A 19,696-nucleotide genomic window follows, 5' to 3' on the forward strand; every position below is an offset into this window, starting at 1 on the left:
TACCACTTTACAAGATGAATGATAAAATTAAAGACTGATGAGTAATGTTGAATGCTGGGGAGAAAAGAAGCCACTAAATTATAATTCATGGAAAAGTGGTACTGATAAAAGGTAATCAAAGTTTCTATAAGATTTCTCAATGGAATTATCTATCTTTGTGAAGGAAGTGTTTTCTTTTAATTCCTCATATAAATCTGACTCAAATGTTTAACGGGAAATTTGAAAATTTTGAAATTTCTAATTTTGAACAAATCACTTTTAAAATATTTTTATTCATTTTATTAAATAATTTGAATGAAGATTCAAGCTATTCTGGATACTTTAACCTAAGTTACATGATCCTGATAGTCTAAACAGTATTGCCTTCCTCTCTACTTCTTTTAAACACTTATAAATGTTCTTCACTTTCACTACTTTCCACTTATAAGAAGTAATACAAAAAAATGCTACTAAGCTGATGGATTTAACTCAATATGAAATTTCAAACTTGCTAATGTGTCAAGAAAAGTTTCTTTAAATCTGTTATATAGGATTTCAATGAAATCATACTGGAAATCCACACTCACACATAGCTAAACTATGGCATTAATTTAATAAAGAGATTCATAGCCTTTAAACATTCCAAAAAGCATATTTAAAATGATATACAATTCTGTTTTTAACAAAAAGATTAGGGAAGCCTGGCTGGCTCAGTTGGTAGAGCATGTGACTCTTGATCTTGGGGTTGTGAGTTTAAGCCCATGTTGGACATACAGTTTAAATAATTAAATAGATAAATAAATAAATAATAAAAATTATTTAGTGCCAAGATAAAGGGAGGCAAACCTACAAGTAAATATGTATGGTATGTAATGTAATGGATTTTTTTACTAATGTAATGGATTTTACAGCAAATCATGCTGTATAGAAAAGCAAAACCCTATTGTACATATGGTATGTAATGTAATGGATTTTTTTACTAATGTAATGGATTTTACAGCAAATCATGCTGTATAGAAAAGCAAAACCCTATTGTACATCTGAAACTAGTAACACTATGTTAATTATGCTTTAAAGAAAAAAAAAGTAATTCTAAAAAAAAACCAACAAAACAATAAAAAATCCCCAGACATTTATAATGACTGTAATACTTAGTTTGCCATTTTTAGATTTGGAAATTTAAGACATCACTTTTATTATATTAAAAACATTTCAAATAAGAGCTGTATGCTTATTATAAAACCAATAAAGATATATCACCTTGCTTCTGACTTTTAATTATCCTTTCATTTGTTCTTTCACAATTTTCAAGTTTCTTTGAAGACAACTTTTCGTATGCTTTCTTTCCAATTATTTCCTTCAAAACAAAAAGTTAGCTTTTTAACAACTACTATCTATAAACATGACCTCAAGCATTTTCACATTATGTATCAAGCATACAAGTATCTAGGTACTTGCCGTTCTACAAATTTCATTAGTGGAGGTATTTAGAAACTCATTTGCCAGAGCCTGAGCTTTGGAAGCACCATGTGGGCATCCACTATCTTAGATATTTCTTTTATAAATTTAATACATGTGATTTGTTAGGTGCAAACACACACACACACTTTAACCCTAACTCTAAGAGCTAACCTTTCTGTTATTACTGATTACACTTTCCCAATGAGACACTGAGAAAATAAATATCAAGCAAGACATTGCCAAACTGATTGTTAAGCTGATACTTAACAGATACTTAACAAACAAAATGATTTCTGATTTGGTCCCAAAACTTTTTAGTAGCATCACACCATCACTCTTCGTATCATAGGGTATAGTAAAAGTTTACCTGATTAGTTAAGTCATTTTCTCCTCCATTTTGACAAGTATTATGCCTTTGGTCATCTGAGAGCCTTAATCGTGGTTTATTTTGGCAATTATCATGGCACACGTTTAATTCTGGGGCTGCTGGCAACCTCCTGCGCTTACCATTCTTCAGTTCTATGAGTACAAAGATGGAGATTTCAATAAATTATTATATATAAGCTGCCTTTCCATATTAAAGAATTCACTTTCGAAATATTATCTAGCAAAGGCTGTAGGTTAATGTTCATACTTTTTTCCAGCAGGGAGGGTGCGATGGGATGTTAGTCAGATTATAGTTTTGGCAAAGAGTGAACACAAAAAAGTTCTGCCAGCTACCTTTATAGTAATGGACATTCAAAAAAAAAAAAAGAAAAATCCAGGCGCCTGGGGTGGGCTCAGTTGGTTGAGCGTTCAACCCTTGATTTCAGCTCAGGTCATGATCTCATGGTTTGTGGGACCGAGACCTGTGTTGGGCTTTGTGCTGAGCGTGGAGCGTGCTTACGATTTTCTCTCTCCCTCACTCTGCCCCTCTCCCCAGTTCAGGCACATGTGTTCTCTCCTTCTCTTTAAAAAAAAAAAAAAAAAAAAAGCTGAATGCTATGAGCAGACTGCACTACAGTTTTTTAAGTATTAAAAAATAATTTCAAGGCAGTACAAGTCAAAAACTCAATACAATATAAACTATAAACAGATAAATATGGAGCTCATGTAAGAATTTACCACTATATCAGCAGAAAAGAAGAGACATACCCAAATGACAACAATCAATGTCATAAGTGGTGCTGGCTCTTTGCAGAACATCTGTTTGGTTTTCTCTTGCATTATTTTTCGCTGATTTTTGTACGTCAGGGACAAATTTTCCAGTTTTCTGTTTTTGTCTGGCCTTTCTCTCTTTCTTTTCACAAGCCCTAAAACACAAGTGTAATATTTTTCCTTTAATTTTTATCTCAAAAAACTAAAACAAAAAAACTAAATTTAAATAAAGTCCCTCAGATAAAGTTTTATGCGCCCAGCAAAGATTACCTTTAATCTTACATTATTTAAGTCTTCATGATTCTACCCTTTCCCCCACAAAGAACTTAGGTATAAGGTCTTAAGTCAAAAGAATCAAATAAAACTCAAGTGCTTCCTACTCTATGCACTCTTACATCTCTACTTAAGCTAATCCTGTAAAAAAATTACAGGACAAATCCTGCCATTACCTATTTTTGGAAATAAATTTTATTTATTTCACCACATTCATCCACACCACCACATTCATTCAACTACTGTCTATGGCTGCTCTTCTGCTACAAAGGCAGAGTTGAACAGTTGCAATAGAGGCAGCATGCCCATAAAAACACTTCCTATCTGGCTCTTTACAGGAAAAAACTGTCCCCCCCATTTGAAGTTATTATATTGTACTATGATTAATTAACTTATATCACAGTATCCCCTATGAGTTCCTTAAGGGCAAGAATTAATCAAATTTTCTTTGCTTTCCCTGTGCCAATACAGTGTGTGCTAAACAACTGATATTAACTTCTGAAGGAATGAATGAAAGAAAAAGGACCAAGAACTTTACACTCATGTTTAATAGGTACACCCTCTCAAAGGGTGGGTGAATGAGGATGCTTCCTGAAATGTCAACACTGTTATTTTCCTTCTACATTTATTTCATATGACAGAAATTCTAGTAAACTATTGCTTTCTAAAGATCCAAGATCAAGAGAACTACTTCAAAACTGTCATTTGCAGAAAAAAAAAAAGAAAACCAATTTACATTGGTTACATGAAAAGATACATTTGTAAAACCTCCAATTTTATACCCAAAATGGGCACATTTTATCAAATGCAAATTATACCTCAATAAAGTTAGTTTTTAAAAAGTTAAGGAGTACTTTACCTTAATTGTTCCAGAAAATTATCAATATGCTCTTTCCACTTTTCTGGAAAGCCAAACATAAACTTCCTTATGAGATAATTTGGATATCCTATTCAACAAAAAACAAACAAAAAATTACCTAAAAGCCAAAAATTTTAAAGGCATGTAATTGGTTCACTAAGTCATTAAAAACATATACACTTATTGCTAACTGTGGGCCAGGCACAGCCACAAATACTAAGGATTCATCAGTCAACAAAATGAAACAAAAATCCCTGCCTTCATGGAACCTGCATTTTCATGTCAAACAGAAAGCAAACCAATAAACATACATTTTTTTTTGTTAGATGGTCATCAATGCTATGGAGAAAAATTATGCACTTAATGGGTCAAGGAGTATTAGTGTATTTATGCTGAGGGAGGAATGGGAAGCAGATTGCACTTTTAAAAGACAGAGAGGTTCTTACTGAACTAGCATCATTTGAGTAAAGCTCTGAAGGACATGAGGTAGTGAGTTTAATATGGGATTAAAACACTGGAAGCAAAAGGGACAAAGCAAAAGGCTATGGTGTGTGTGTGCCTGGCCTGTCTGTAAAAATTAGTGCAGATGGAGCAGAGTGAAGAAAGGCTAGCACTAGGAGGCTCTTCAGAAGGGAGTAGGAACAGTGGAGGAACATGAAAGATTATAAGGCCTTGTGGTCACTTCACGACCTAGTCTTTGACTGTGGGTGAAATGGGAAGCTATATGAAGATTGTGAGCAGAGGAGCCACAGGATTTGACTCACTTTAACAGGACTGTATTAGCTGCTATTTTGAGAAGTCTGTGGAAGTAAAAGTGAAGAAATAACGAGACCAGTTAGGATTTTGTAATCATTCAGACAAAAGATAAGGGAGATGTATATACCATAGAAGTCAGCAGAGGCCTGGGTTCTGGATATATTTTTGGAGATAATGCCAATAGGATGTACCTACCCACTAGATGTGGGTGTGAGAGAAAAAGGATTTAAGATCTCTCCAAGGATTCTGGCTAGCCACTGGAAACAAAGAAAGGGGGAAGACCATTAAACAGATTTCAGAGAAATCAGGTTTTAGACACATGAAGTTTGAGATGCCTGTAGATATCCTAGTGGAGATGTCAAATGGGCAGATGGAAAATGAGTTGGGTGGCTTGAGGAGTATTTTTGGTAAGAGACATAAATTTGGCATTTGTCATCATATAGATTAAAGCCTAAAAGAAATCAACACAGCACTGAGTGTGGAAAGAGCTCTAGTCTATCCTATTATTCAGAGGCAAAGAAGAAAGAGCAAAATAAGCAAATAAACTAAGAAGGAACAGGAAGTGAGGTGGCATGAAAATTGGAATATGGTGTTCCAGAAGGCAAATAAGGAATTAAAAGGAAGTAAGTGTGATTAAGTGCAGTAAACATATATTGGATTTAACAATGTGGGGGCCACTGGTAACTGTGATAAGGGCTGTTTGGTAAAGATTTGGGGTTTAAGGCATGATTAAAGAGAATTTTTTAAAAGTGGGAAAGAATTCAAGGAATTAGATATAACAAATCTTCTGAGTTGTTTTGCTGTAACTAAGAGCAAACAGTGGCTGAAATAAGTGGAGTTAAACGACTTTTTTGTTTGTTTTTGTTTTGACAGGAGAAGGGAGAATTACTAGAGCGATATCCTTGAGTAAGAGAAAAAATGAGAAATAGAGTACAAATGGAGAGGCTGACAAAGACAACATGAACAGTTCATTCATAACAAAAACAGATATAGATGCAAGCAGGTCAGTTAGGTGATGGTGAAGTTCTCTTCTGATTGTTTCTATTGCTAAGGTGCTCCCCTCCCTGCCACCTCCCCTATGAGTGGGAGAAAGGAGGAATTGAAAATTTGTAAAAATATGCAATAGTCACTAAGGAGGATGGGAGAGTGAATGCATTAGGGAAATGTGGTAGGATACCAAATGGCACTAAGAGACCACAATTTTTGCTGGTAATCACCATCTTAAAGTAGAATGCTCAGGTGTGTTTTTCTTCAGCCACATTACCGTGTTCAAGGCATAGACAGAAAATTAGATTATACCAGGAATGGGGTTGTACTGGGCAGGTTCAATAAACTAGTTAAATTATAGCCTTATAATATCTCACATGAACTTTTTAAAATCACTAGACCGACTCAAACTGTCAATAAGGGTGATTAAATTAGGGAAAATGACCAACACATATAATAGTTTTACATAATGTGGTCAATTCTGTTTTAAAACTTAGTTTTGATTGATTCATCATTTTAAAACACCTAATTAAGAGTAAAAACATATATATCAGTTAGAAATATGGTTAACTGCTTCATTGAAAGTAATTTATCAACTAATAATGTCAGTCATTACCTGCTTCTTTCATGGAAATCCGGTCTATCATCCCTTTTAATATATAAATGTTGCCTGATAAAGTCTTAAGTTTGTTGTGCTTAATCCGTTCTATAATTACATTACTGTGCCAATATATGTTAGTGATGTCTCTAGGAGAAAATAGCGTAGTTAAGGCCAAAATATTCACATTTTACCAATAATCACAATGTACATATATAAGCATACAAATTATACTAAAAAGTAATAAATTTGCACTCCAGCTACATTCGCAGTGTTATTCATCTAATTACAAAACATCTGAGGGCCAAACATTGCAGAACTCAACTGCCTTGCTAATGTGATCCTCAGAATATGTGCCAAACTGTACTGTGGCCAAACCAAACCACTAATATAAAATTTATCCTCATCAAGGAAGCAGGGGCCTTCTCTAAATAACTGATGCTGACAATGCCTGCAACTTCATCTTAACTGATGCCAACTTTCCAAAGAATGATTTTCCTGTCCCTCTCCTCAGAGCCTATACTGTGTTAGATTTCATGCAGTTATATAGTTTGGATCCCTCTAATCTTGCGGGGTTTTTTTACCCTCACTACACAGCCAAGTGTTTTTACCTTCCTCTTTAAAAAGTACCAAAAAGAGGTTCCAGTTGGGAAAAAAACAAACTGTAGAATCAAATCACTAACCCATAAATCTACTCTTCTTATTTCCTTAAATGATGCTAAGAATATAAAACAGAAAGAACAAAACTTTAAGATGTATTAGATAGATGTTGAACACTCCCAATTCATCAGATAAACATACTAAATACAAGCATAATATGACAGTGAAGTTCCTTTCATTTGGTCAAATGGGATTAAACTCCTACTATTTTAATACAGTGATCTTGTTCCTTTTTATTTTATTTAACTAACATTTAAATAGCACTCTAAAAGCACTGTCTTCAAGTCTTACAAATATTAATTTAATACTCAAAATAACGCAAGAATGGGTAATGTTATTATCACCACTGCACAGAGAAAGAGACTGAAACTGAAAAAGGATAAGTAACTTGTCCAGGTCATATAGCTTGGAAGATAGCAGCAAAAGGGATTCCAACAAAGGCAACATAGACTGTCTCTTTGATATTAAGGAAATGGGCACAAGACAAGCAGAAATAGAGTGGGAAAGGCAGATTTTAAATAATCAACTTACAAACTTCTAGGTAAGTACCCTGACCAGTAATATCCTGTATTATTTTATTACAACCTTTTATTACAAACATTGTACCACTAAGAAATTGGTTTCGAAAAAAAGGAAATGGTGGTAAGAGAGTAGCAGAATTAGGCAAAGCCCACTTACCTGATGATACTTTTGCTTTAGGGAGAACCAGAAAGTGCCAATGATTACCTAATATGTAGCTGTATGGCAAAGTTTTAAATAATTCTGATTCCTTTTCTGGATCAGTAATTTAAATCTGGTTGTCCCAATTTACATGTGAGAATCTGAACTGAAATGCATGTAGTAAATATTAGCTAACTATATGTAATTAAGCAGAGAATACCAGTCCACTTATTAGAACCTCTGAAAAAAAAATAAAGCGCTGTGTATATAAATTTGAGCTGTTACTATTCTAAAAGTAACTTAACAGGCAAAACCAAGAAAGCTGTTCACAATCAACATGGTCAGGTACTGCATAGTCATTTTACTTTCCTGTCTTCAGTCTGTAAACTTGTTAGAAAGTCTTTTGTTTTGTAGGAGGATGCTATTTTCCATCAATCTCCTTTAAGCTCTTATACATGAGTATCTTATTTTGTTATACATTTTATAAAATATTGAAATGTTATACTTACGTCAATTTTCCTTCTACACATATAGCAGTATTATTATTGATGACTTTAATCATCCATTCCTGTAGTTGGACCACCTAATCAGCATAAAATGAAGTATATATTCCCTGTATTACTTGTAGCATAAATATTACAAAATCAATTTACATTAAATTAAAAGAAAAACTCATATAAGTAATGCAAATGATTCCTTAGTGCTCATCTATATAAGAATCACATTCTATTTCAAATAGTAATAAGGCATGGGGTGCCTGGGTGGCTAAGTCGGTTAAGTGTCCAACCACAGCCTGGGTCATGATCTCACAGTTTGTGAGTTTGAGCCCCGCATCAGGCTCTGTGCTGACAGCTCAGAGCTTGGAGCCTGCTTCGGATTCTGTATCTCCCTCTCTCTGCCCTTCCCCTGCTCACATTCTCTGTCTCCCTCTCAAAAATAAATAAACATTAAAAAAATTTTTTTAATAGTAATAAGGTAAAAACTCTTATATATAATGAAACAGAAAAGAGGGAGAATGAATGGGGGTTATACTGCATAATTTGCTCTCCAATCCAAAATCAATTATACTTCAAATATTATGTCAAATATTTCCACCACTGGAGAAAAAAAATTACCTAAAATTCTAAGGTATCCATTAAAGACAAAAGACCTAACTTAGAAAAAAGAATCAGTTATATAGTATACACTTCACCGTCACTCTTATCCCCTAAAAAACACAGCATTTTGTTTTTGCAAGGTTGATTTTGAGTTGCATTCAGTTTTTTCTAAACTATGAAGGTGATTGCTAATAATCTGTATTTAACAGCAATCTATCCCAAAGCAAACATCTAAACAGCTCAGAAAATTCTTTATTTTAGGACAAAATACAATTGTAGAGGAAAATTTCTATGAATGTCTGTATTAAGGAATTGCTTTTATTGACTAACAATTTAACACTGAACTATTTCTGATGAGAAATTCAGCAAAAGTCATAAAATAATTTGAGTAGCCATTTACTTTACATATAAAAAATTACAAATTTATAAAGATAAATTCTTCAGTGGTAATTTTATGCTAAGCCAGAAAAATGTGCTAAAATGGAAGGTGCTCTTAATTATTGCACTTCTCAATTATGTTCATTTTAATTTTTATTTTTTTTCCTCAGTTATTTTCATTTTTAAAGTTACAGGTAGAACTTGGGGAACAGGCAATGAAATTCCTTTTTTCTTTTTAACACTTCCACATCTGGAACTACCTAAGATAGATCAAAGAACTGACAGATGTAGATGATATTAAAAATAAAAACCACTAGGCAGTGCTCCAAGCACCTTAGATTCAATGACTCATGTTAACCTGGTAACACTAGGAGGCAGGTAATATTATCCTCATTTTATAAAGAAAAACTACAAAGTCTAGTTAAATACCTTGTCCATGTCACATGCAGCTAGTGAGGGGCACAGTGGGGTTACAAATTTGGGAATTCTGGCTCTAGTATCTTGTGCCATCCTGCTTACATAAAATATCAAAATGTTTATTCATAGTCATTCAGCAAATATTTCTTGAGCTCTACTATGTGCCAGGCACTGTTTTAGGCAGTGGGTTTTGGCAAGAAACAAAATAAAACGGCTGCCCTATTAGAGCAAATGTGTAATGTGTGTGTGCATGCACGTATAAGCACAGGGGTTGAGGGGGGAGAGGATGTGTGGAAGCAAGTCGACTGGTGGTGGTTATATCCAAACAAATGGACAAATAATGTCTGCCAGTGATAATTATCAAAAATAAGTACAAGGGGAGAAGTAGGGGGATCCATACTTCCCGTGTCTCTCAAAGAAAGAAGTGCAGAAGCCAGAGGACTTTGAACCCCAGAGCCTGGGAGGAAAAGAGACTGAATCTACCAGGAAGAAAACAGGAAAACTGGAGAAAAGATAGGTGGGTGACTGCGAACTGGGGGAGATAAAAAGGGCTGTGTGGGCACGGAGGTGAGAGACTCCCTTCCGCAGAAAAACAAAGGAAACAGAAAAAGCGGCTAGGGAAGTGCAGGACCATATCTGGCCAGGAGAAAGACCTCAGACTGAGACTGAGAGGGATCCTATCTCTAACTGAGGGGCTTTCTTTGCACTGGGGTCGGCTGCCTGTCCACGCACCTGGGTAGGTCAGGGGAGCAGTCCGCAGTTGGAGAAAGTGATTCCCTCCCTGGGGGGCTGCGCGATAGTACAAAGCCTGCCTGCGTCTGCCATCCCCGGGGCTCAGTGGCTGGGCTGAGGACACAGGCCGCAGTAGGAGAAGGAGGCCCCCTCCCTGGAGTGCTGTGGGAAAAGACAAAGCCTGCCTGTGTCTGCCACCCCAGGGGGCTCCCCAGCAAGGTAGGTCGGCTGGCTGCGCAGTCTACAATAGGAGAAAGTGGCCCTCTCCCTGGAGTGCTGTGGGAAAAGACAAAGCCTGCCTGTGTCCGCCTGCGTTCACCACCCCTGGCGGCAAGTACTGCGGTGCAGTCTGCAGTAGGAGAAGGCAATCTTCCCTGAAGTGCGGAGGCACAGACATATCCAGCCGGGACCACATATCGGGCTGCATTGAGAGAAGCTTCCCCAGTGCCAGAGTGCACGGAACGGGCCTTGAGTCCTAGCCAAGCACAGGGTCAGGGGAGTTGGCAGAGAGAGAAGGAATGCCCCGTCTGCAGCCATGGCACAGTGAGGATGACTCAAACTGAGTCCACCGGGTCCAGCTCTGTGGAGAAGAGACTAGGGAATCACCATCTCCCCGCTGCCGCCACCACCACCACCACCACCACCAAGGCAGGGCCTCAGGGATCACTCAAGGGGCCCACAGTGGAGGTGGGTCCAGACTACACCAAACCATGCCCCTTTGCACTGGGTAACTAACTGCCTATCTACCAGAGCAGGACAGACCCTGCGGACAGCTCCTCCAAACAAGTGCAGCAGCGTTGCCTGGATTAACTCTAGGTCAATTCTGGATATATAGATATATTCTACCCACCCCATTTCTCCTCCTTATCTCTTCCTTCCCCTAGGCTGGTTACTCTGGTTATTGGTCTAAACAGACATATTCAATCCATTGTCTTGATACATGTTCTACACCTCCTTCTTAACACTCCCTTCTCTCTCTCTGAAATAATCAAGCCATATAGTTTCTCTGTCTAGGTAACTTTATCTTTGTTTCATTTTCTCCGCCTCCTTCTTTATTTTCCTTTCTCTCTCTCTGGATTAAGCCTTTTAGTCTCTCTGCCTCGTCAATGTTTATTTTTTCTCCCCCCCAACCCCCGCCTCCTGTCATTTCTCTCTTTGTATGTGCTCCTCCTTCAGCACTGCCTCCACCCTCTTCATTACTTGTAGTTGGTGTTTTGGGGTTTCTTGTTTTTAGTCTTTAGATTTTTGTTTTTGTTTATTTGTTTGTGTTGTTTGTGTGTTTGCATGTTTTTGTCTCCTGTTTGTCTATCTGTTCTCCTTTACAGGGCTAATCCAAAGAACAAATCAAAGCACACCTGGTGGGGGGTCCAAAATATCACTAAGAGTAGAGTAATAAAATAACCAAAGTCACAACAACAGAGAGCAAGTAACAATCTTCGAAAAAACACCTCCTGAAGGGCCAGGCTGTGGACAGTGTATGACCCTCCTTTAATATAGCAGTGCTCGCAGGTGCAGAGCACACAACAAGCTTTTAAAACACATAAGGGACAGAAAACTAGCCAAAATGATGAGACGGAAGAATTCTCCTCAAAAGAAATTCCAGTAAGTAGCAACAGCTAATGAACTAATCAAACCAATTTAAGTGATATAAGTGAACAAGAATTTAGAATAATAGTCATAAAATTAATTGCTGGGCTTGAAAAAAGCACAGAGGACAGCAGAGAATCTACTGCTACAGAGATCAAGGGACTCAAAAACAGTCATGATGAATGAAAAAATGCTATAAATGAAGTGCAAAATAAAACTGAGGTGGCCACAGTGTGGACTGAAGAAGCAGAGGGGAGAATAGGTGAATGAGAAGATAAAATTATGGAAAAAGAGGAAGCTGAGAAAAAGATTAAAAAATCCAGGAATACGAGGGGAGGATTAGAGAACTAAGGGGTGCAATCAAATGGAAGAATATCTGTATCATAGGAATTCCAGAAGATGAAAAGAGAAAGAAAAGGGCTGAAGATGTACTTGAACAATTCATAGCTGAGAACTTCCCCAATCTGGGGAAGGAAACAGGCAGTGAAATCCAAGATGCACAGAGTACTCCCATCAGATGAAACTTGAATCGATCTGCTGCATGACATATCATAGTGAAAGTGGCAAAATACAAGAATAAGGAGAGAATTCTGAAAGCAGCTAGGGATAAACAGGCCTTAACATACAAAGGTAGACATATAAGGGTAGTAGCAGACTTATGTACTGAAACTTGGCAGGCCAGAAAGGAATGACAGGAAATCTTCAATGTGATGAACAGGAAAAATATGTAGCCAAGAATCCTTTATCCAGCAAGCCTGTAATTCAGAATAGGAAAGATAAAGGTTTTCCCAAACAAACAAAAACTGAAGGAATTCGTCACCACTAAACCAGCCCTACAAGAGATCCTAAGGGGAACTCTGCGAGTGAAATGTTGCAAGGACCACAAAGTACCAGAGACATCACTACAAGCATGAAACCTACAGACATCACAATGATTCTAAACCCATATCTGTCAATAATAACACTGAATGTAAATGGACTAAATACTCCAACCAAAAGACAGAGGGTATCAGAATGGACAAAAAAACAAGACCCATCTCTCTGCTGTCTACAAGAGACTCATTTTAGACCTGAGGACACCTTCAGATTGAAAGTGAGGGGATGGAGAACTATCTGTCATGTTACTGGAAGTCAAAAGAAAGCTGGAGTAGCCATACTTACATCAAACAAACTCGACTTTAAATTAAAGGCTGTAACAAGAGATGAAGAAGGGCATTATATAATAATTACAGGGTCTATCCATCAGGAAAAGCAAACAATTATAAATGTCTATGCACTGAATTCGGCAACACCCAAATATATAAAACAATCACAAACATGAGCAATCTTACTGATAAGAATGTGGTAACTACAGGGGACATTAATACTCTACTTACAACAATGGACAGATCATCTAGACAGAGAATCAATAAAGAAACAAGAACCCTGAATGATACATTGGACCGGATAGACTTGACAGATATATTTAGAACTCTGTATTCCAAAGCAACAAAATATACTTTCTTCTTGAGTGCACATGGAAATTCTCTAAGATAGATCACATACTGGGCCACAAAACAGACTTTAATAAGTATAAAATAACTGAGATCATACCATGCACACTTTCAGATCACAATGCTATGAAGTTTGAAATCAACCACAGGAAAAAGTCTGGAAAACCTCCAAAAGCATGGAGGTTAAAGAACATCCTACTAAAGAATGAATGGGTCAACCAGGCAATTAGAGAAGAAATTAAAAAATATATGGAAACAAAATGAAAATACAACAATTCAAACGCTTTGGGATGCAGCGAAGGCAGTCCTGAGAGGAAAATGCATTGCAATCCAGGCCTATCTCAAGAAACAAGAAAAATCCCAAATACAAAATCGAATAGCACACCTAAAGAAACTAGAAGCAAAACAGCAAAGACACCTCAAACCCAGCAGAAAAAGAGAAATAATAAAGATCAGAGCAGAAATAAACAATACAGAATCCAAAAAAAACAGTAGATCAGATCAATGAAACCAAGAGTTGGTTTTTTGAAAAAATAAGCAAAATTGATAAACCTCTAGCCAGGCTTCTCGAAAAGAAAAGAGAGAGGACCCAAATAGATAAAATCACAAATGAAAATGAAATTATTACAATCAATCCCTGAGAAATTTTCAGGGAATACTATGAAAAATTATATGCCAACAAACTGGACAACCTGGAAGAAACGGACAAATTCCTAAGCACCCACACAGTTCCAAAACTCAAATGGGAAGAAATAGAAAATTTGAACAGGCCCATAAATAGGGAAGATATTAAATCAGTTATCAAAAATCTCCCAAATGGGGCACCTGGATGGGGCTCAGTCAGTTGAGCGTCCGACTTTGGCTCAGGTCATGATCTCACGGTCTGTGAGTTCGAGCCCCATGTCAGGCTCTGTGCTGACACCTCAAAGCCTGGAGCTTGCTTCGGATTTTGTGTCTCCCTCTCTCTCTGCCCCTCCCCCACTCATGCTCTGTCTCTCTCTCTCTGTCAAAAATAAATAAACATTAAAAAATAAAAATAAAAATCTCCCAACAAAATAAAACTCCAGGACCAGATGGCTTCCCTGGTGAATTCTACCGGACATTTAAGCAGAGATAATACCTATCTTTCTCAAGCTGTTCCAAAAAACAGAAAGGGAAGGAAAACTTCCAGACTTATTCTATGAAGCCACCATTACTTTGATTTCCAAACCAGAGAAACCCAGCAAAAAACGAGAACTACAGGCCAATATCCCTGATGAATATGGATGCAAAAATTCTCAACAAGATACTAGCAAATTGAATTCAACAGCATATAAAAAGAATTATTCACCATGATCAAGTGGGATTCATTCCTGGGTTGCAGGGCTGGTTCAATATTTACAAATCAATCAATGTGATACATCATATTAATAAAAGATAAGAACCATATGATCCTGTCACTAGATGTAGAAAAAGCATTTGACAAAATACAGCATCCTTTCTTAATAAAAGCCCTCCAGAAAGTTGGGATACAAGGAACATACTTAAACATCATAAGAGTCACTTATGAAAAGCCCACAGTTAATATCCTCAATGCGGAAAAACTGAGAGCTTTCCGCCTGAGATCAGCAACACAACAGGGATGTCCACTCCCACCACTGTTGTTTAACATAGAATTGGAAGTCCTAGCATCAGCAATCAGACAACAAAAGGAAATCAAAGGCATCAAAATTGGCAAAGATGAAGTCAAACTTTCACTTTTCACAGACAACATGATACTCTACATGGAAAACCTCACAGACTCCAAAAGTCTGCTGGAACTGATACATGAATTCAGCAAAGTCACAGGGTACCAAATCAATGTACAGAAATTGGTTGCATTTTTATACACCAATAATGAAGCAACAGAAAGAGAAATAAAGAAACTGATCCCATTCACAGTTGCACCCAGAACCACAAAATATCTAGAAATAAACCTAACCAAAGAGGTAAAAGATCTGTATGCTGAAAACTATAGGAAGCTTATGAAGGAAACTGAAGAAGATACAAAGAAATGGAAAAACATTCCATGCTCATGGATTCGAAGAATAAATATTGTTAAAACGTTAATACTACCCAAAACAATCTACACATTCAATGCAATTCCAATCAAAACTGCACTGGCATTCTTCTCAAAACTAGAACAAACAATTCTAAAATTTGTATGGAACCACAAAAGACCCCAAATAGCCAAGGTAATACTGAAGAAAACCAAAGTGGGAGGCATCACAATCCCAGACTTTTAGCCTCTACTACAAAGCTATAATCATCAAGACAGCATGGTATTGGCACAAAAACAGACACATAGACCAATGGAATAGAAAAGAGACTCCAGAATTGGACCCACAAAAGTATGGCCAACTAATCTCTGACAAAGCAGGAAAGAATATCCAATGGAAAAAAGACAGTCTCTTTAACAAATGGTGCTGGGAGAACTGGACAGCAACATGCAGAAGGAGAATAAAACTAGACCACTTTCTTACACCATTCACAAAAATAAACTCAAAATGGATGAAGGACCTGAATGTGAGACAGGAAACCATCAAACCCTAGAGGAGAAAGCAGGAAAAAACCTCTCTGACCTCAGCCACAGCAATTTCTTACTCGATACATCTCCAAAGGCAAGGGAATTAAAAGCAAACATGAACTATTGGGACTTCATCAAGATAAAAAGCTTCTGCAATGCAAAGGAAACAATCAACAAAACTAAAAGGCAACTGACAGAATGGGAAAAGATATTTGCAAATGGCATATCGGATAAAGGGCTAGTATCCAAAATCTATGAAGAACTCACCAAACTCCACACCCGAAAAACAAATAATCTAGTGAAGAAATGGGCAGAAGACAAGAATAGACATTTTTCTAAAGAAGACATCCAGACGGCCAACAGGCACATGAAAAGATGCTCAATGTTATTCCTCATCAGGGAAATACAAATCAAAACCACACTGAGATACCACCTCGTGCCTGTCAGAGTGACTAAAATGAACAAATCAGGAGACTATTGATGCTGGAGAGGATGTGGGGAAATGGGAACCCTCTTGCACTGTTGGTGGGAATGCAAACTAATGCAGCCGCTCTGGAAGACAGTGTGAAAGTTCCTCAAAAAATTAAAAATAGATCTACCCTATGACCAGCAATAGCACTGCTAGGAATTTACCCAAGGGATACAGGAATGGTGATGCGTAGGGGCCCTTGTACTGCAATGTTTATAGCAGCACTTTCAACAGTAGCCAAATTATGGAAAGAGCCTAAATGTCCATCAACTGATGAATGGATAAAGAAATTGTGGTTTATGTATACAATGGAATACTACTTGGCAATGACAAAGAATGAAATCTGGCCATTTGTAGCAACGGGGATGGAACTGGAGAGTATTATGGTAAGTGAAGTAAGTCAGGCAGAGAAAGAAAGGTATCGTATGTTTTCACTCCTACGTGGATCCTGAGAAACTTAACAGAAGTCCATGGGGGAGGTGAAGGGGGTAAAAACGTTACAGAGAGGGAAGGAGGCAAACCATAATAGACTCTTACATACTGAGAACAAACTGAGGGTTGATGGGGGTTGGGGGAGAGGGGAAATGGGTGATGGGCATTGAGGAGGGCACCTGTTGGGATGAGCGCTGGATGTTGTATGGAAACCAATTTCACAATAAATTATATTTAATATAAAAAATAAAAATAAAAATTCTCCCTGTTCATGTTCAAAATAAAAAAAATAGTAAGTATAAGGAATACTTACTTAGTCATGGAAGGTCTTGGAACAGAGAAATGAATAAAGTGAGGAATAAGCCATATGGGTATCTCGGAGTAGAGTCTTCCAGGCAAAGGGAACACGTACAAAGGCCCTTAGCAGATAGCACAGAGGGCAAAGTAGCTTGAAAGGAGTAATCAAGAGAGCAAGGGGTAGGCATGTCCAGGACGAAATTATGTAGAGTCTTGTAAACTATGGTAAAGGCTTAGGGTTTTCTCTTGAAGACAGAAAATTTAGAGGATTTGGAGCAGAGTAATGAGATGATTTATTATTTTAAGGGGCTACTAGGTAGAAATTGGACTATATAAAAAATCTGGCTTCTTTCTGGAGAGGGAGGCAACAGAGGAAGCAGGGAGACCATTAGTGTATATATATAATGCAAGAAATTATAGTGCTCTGGACCACTAAGCAGTGATTGAATAGTGAGAAGTGGCCAAATTCAGGACAGCAGAATCAAGAGGATTTCCTCAAGGTTTGGATGTGGTGTATAAGAGAAAAACAAGAGTCTCAAGTAAATCTAAAAATTTTTAACCTAAGTATTTGGGGAAATGGTATTACTATGTACTAATATTAAAACAAAACAGAGAAGTTTTGGGGGGGAACAAATCATATTAAATCTAAAATTCCTATTAGATCTCAATGAAGAAGTCATACAGACAACTGAATATGTGAGTGTGGGATTCAGGAGAATGTTCTGGACTGGAGACATGTATTTGGGAACTATCAGCAGAGAAATGGAATTTAAAGCTATAGCACTGGATATACAGTCTTGTAAGTGTGAATAGATACTAGAGAGTCAGTTTCTAGGACTGATTTGGGGGAATTCCAACATTACGGGTTGTGACAAGAGGAAGCAGCAAAGGGGAATGAGAAAAATGGCCAGTGAGATAATAGAAAATCAAGAGTGAAATATCCTGAATTAAAAAAAAAAAAAAGTGATACATTTTAAGAAGGATGTTTTGATTCACTGTGTTAAACCTTTGTAAGCAATGTAACAGTAAGAAATAATAACCATTGGGCTTGGTGATAAGGAGATTACTGCTGAGTCTAAAAAGGACAACTTTAATGGAGGGGTGATTATAAATGTCCAAAGTGGAACATATTTAAGAGGGAATGAGAAGAAATGAAAACTGTGAATACATATAACTCTTTCAAGGTGTTTTGCAGTTAAGTAGAAACAAACAAAAATTGGATGGTAGATGAAATGGGATAGGGAGTAAAAGGAAGGTGGGCTTAGTTTTGTTTTTTGTTTTTTTTTTTAAATGCAAGCTCTGCCCCTCCCCTGCTTGTGCTCTCTCTCTCAAAATAGATAAATAAACTTAAAAAAAAAATGGGGCACCTGGGTGGCTCAGTCAATTAAGCATCCTTTGGTCTCAGCTCAGGTCATGATCCTATGGTTTGTGGGTTCAAGCCCCATGCCGGGGTTGGCACTGACAGTGAGGACCCTGTTTGGGATTCTTTCTCTACCCCTTCCCTGCTTGTGCTCTCTTTCTCTCTTAAAATAAACTTAAAAAAATAAAATAAAATGCAAGCCACGTTTCAACACGTTTCTATGCTAATGGAATGATCCAAAAGAGAGGAAACAAGGGGATAATGAGAGGGACAAAATCTTTTAGGTGGTAAGAGGAAATGAACTGGCCTTGAAAAGGGAGCACAAGGGGCGCCTGGGTGGCTCAGTCAGTTGAGCGTCTGAATTTGGCTCAGGTCATGACCTCATGGTTCCTGAGTTCAAGCCCTGCATCAGGCTCTGTGCTGACAGTTCAAAGCCTGGAGCCTGTTTCAGATTCTGTGTCTTCCTCTCTCTCTGTTCTTCCCCTGCTTGTACTCTCTCTCTCTCTTAAAAATAAATCAGCATTAAAAAAAATTAAAAAAATAAAAGAAACGGGAGCACAAATTGTTCATATAACAGAAGGGAAAGCAGAATATGTAGATGAAGCAGTAAGTAGATTGGCAGATTTAATAATGGGAATATAAGGCTCTCAATAAGTTGAGAATGAGGAGGAGAGAGATTTGGAGATCTTAAGAGAGAAAGAGCATGAAATATTATTCTATGAAAGTCAGAGTGTAGGGTGGATTGACAAGTGAAGTGTAGCAGGACTGATATGCAATATTGAGAGTCCACTTGAGGTTTGTTGTCAAATTTAAAATGAGACCAGTCAGTATGGTTGTGCATTTTGTTCCAGCTGCTGCTTCTTAGATATAGGTATATAGCAAAAGAAGAGATAATTTTAACTAAGGTCACAACTTTGTTAAAAGGGGACAGAAGGAAAAGCAATAGAGAACTAAAAGTTAAATCAAAAGAATGGTTATAATAATAAGGCCATGGAATTTGTGTCAGGTAAAGAGGGAAATGAGGACGAGAGAGTTGATGGACTAAAGATTGCCTTAGGTAGAGTATTGATAGTGGGGGAAGAAGAGTGGTAGGGGTAGAATTGTCTAGAAAGATAGGAGTTGGTGAGAGCAGGATGCTTGAAACTGAAAATCTGGTGCAGGTACTGGCAAAGACAAGGTATGATGTGACTAGAATAGTGGATAAGGGAAAGGTCGCTTAAGATCAAGAATTTAAGGAGGCCGGGGGCACCTGGGTGGCTCAGTCAATTGGGTGTCCAACTCTTGGCTTCAGCTCAGGTCATGATTTCACAGTTCATGAGTTCGAGCCCTGTGTCAGGCTCCATGCTGACAGGGCAGGGCCTGCTTAGAATTCTCTCTCTCCCCCTCTCTGCCCCTCTCCTGTTCACTCTATCCATATAAATAAACTTTAAAAATATAAAAAAAAATAATAATAATTCAAGGAGGCTGGATGGATTATCAATATGGATGTTGGTGTCACCAGAGTTGATGACAGAAGTAG

The 19,696-nt window shown here is 37.5% G+C and overlaps 1 protein-coding gene across 6 annotated transcripts in view; it reads right to left on the reverse strand.

Annotated features, from left to right (window-relative positions):
• MIS18BP1 (MIS18 binding protein 1) overlaps nt 1–19,696 on the reverse strand; it is a 57,364-nt gene that overhangs the window by 21,784 nt on the left and 15,884 nt on the right. For all 6 annotated transcript variants that reach the window (XM_042989630.1, XM_042989628.1, XM_007097543.3 and 3 more), the window contains 6 exons: nt 7,880–7,953; nt 6,069–6,199; nt 3,710–3,797; nt 2,575–2,732; nt 1,808–1,959; nt 1,240–1,336 (listed from right to left, as the gene is read on the reverse strand). In XM_042989630.1, coding sequence (XP_042845564.1) covers nt 1,240–1,336; nt 1,808–1,959; nt 2,575–2,732; nt 3,710–3,797; nt 6,069–6,199; nt 7,880–7,953 — 700 coding nt within the window. The remainder of the gene's footprint in view (nt 1–1,239; nt 1,337–1,807; nt 1,960–2,574; nt 2,733–3,709; nt 3,798–6,068; nt 6,200–7,879; nt 7,954–19,696) is intronic.

Source organism: Panthera tigris, chromosome B3 (assembly GCF_018350195.1).
Source record: "Panthera tigris isolate Pti1 chromosome B3, P.tigris_Pti1_mat1.1, whole genome shotgun sequence".
Classification (NCBI taxonomy): Eukaryota; Metazoa; Chordata; class Mammalia; order Carnivora; family Felidae; genus Panthera; species Panthera tigris.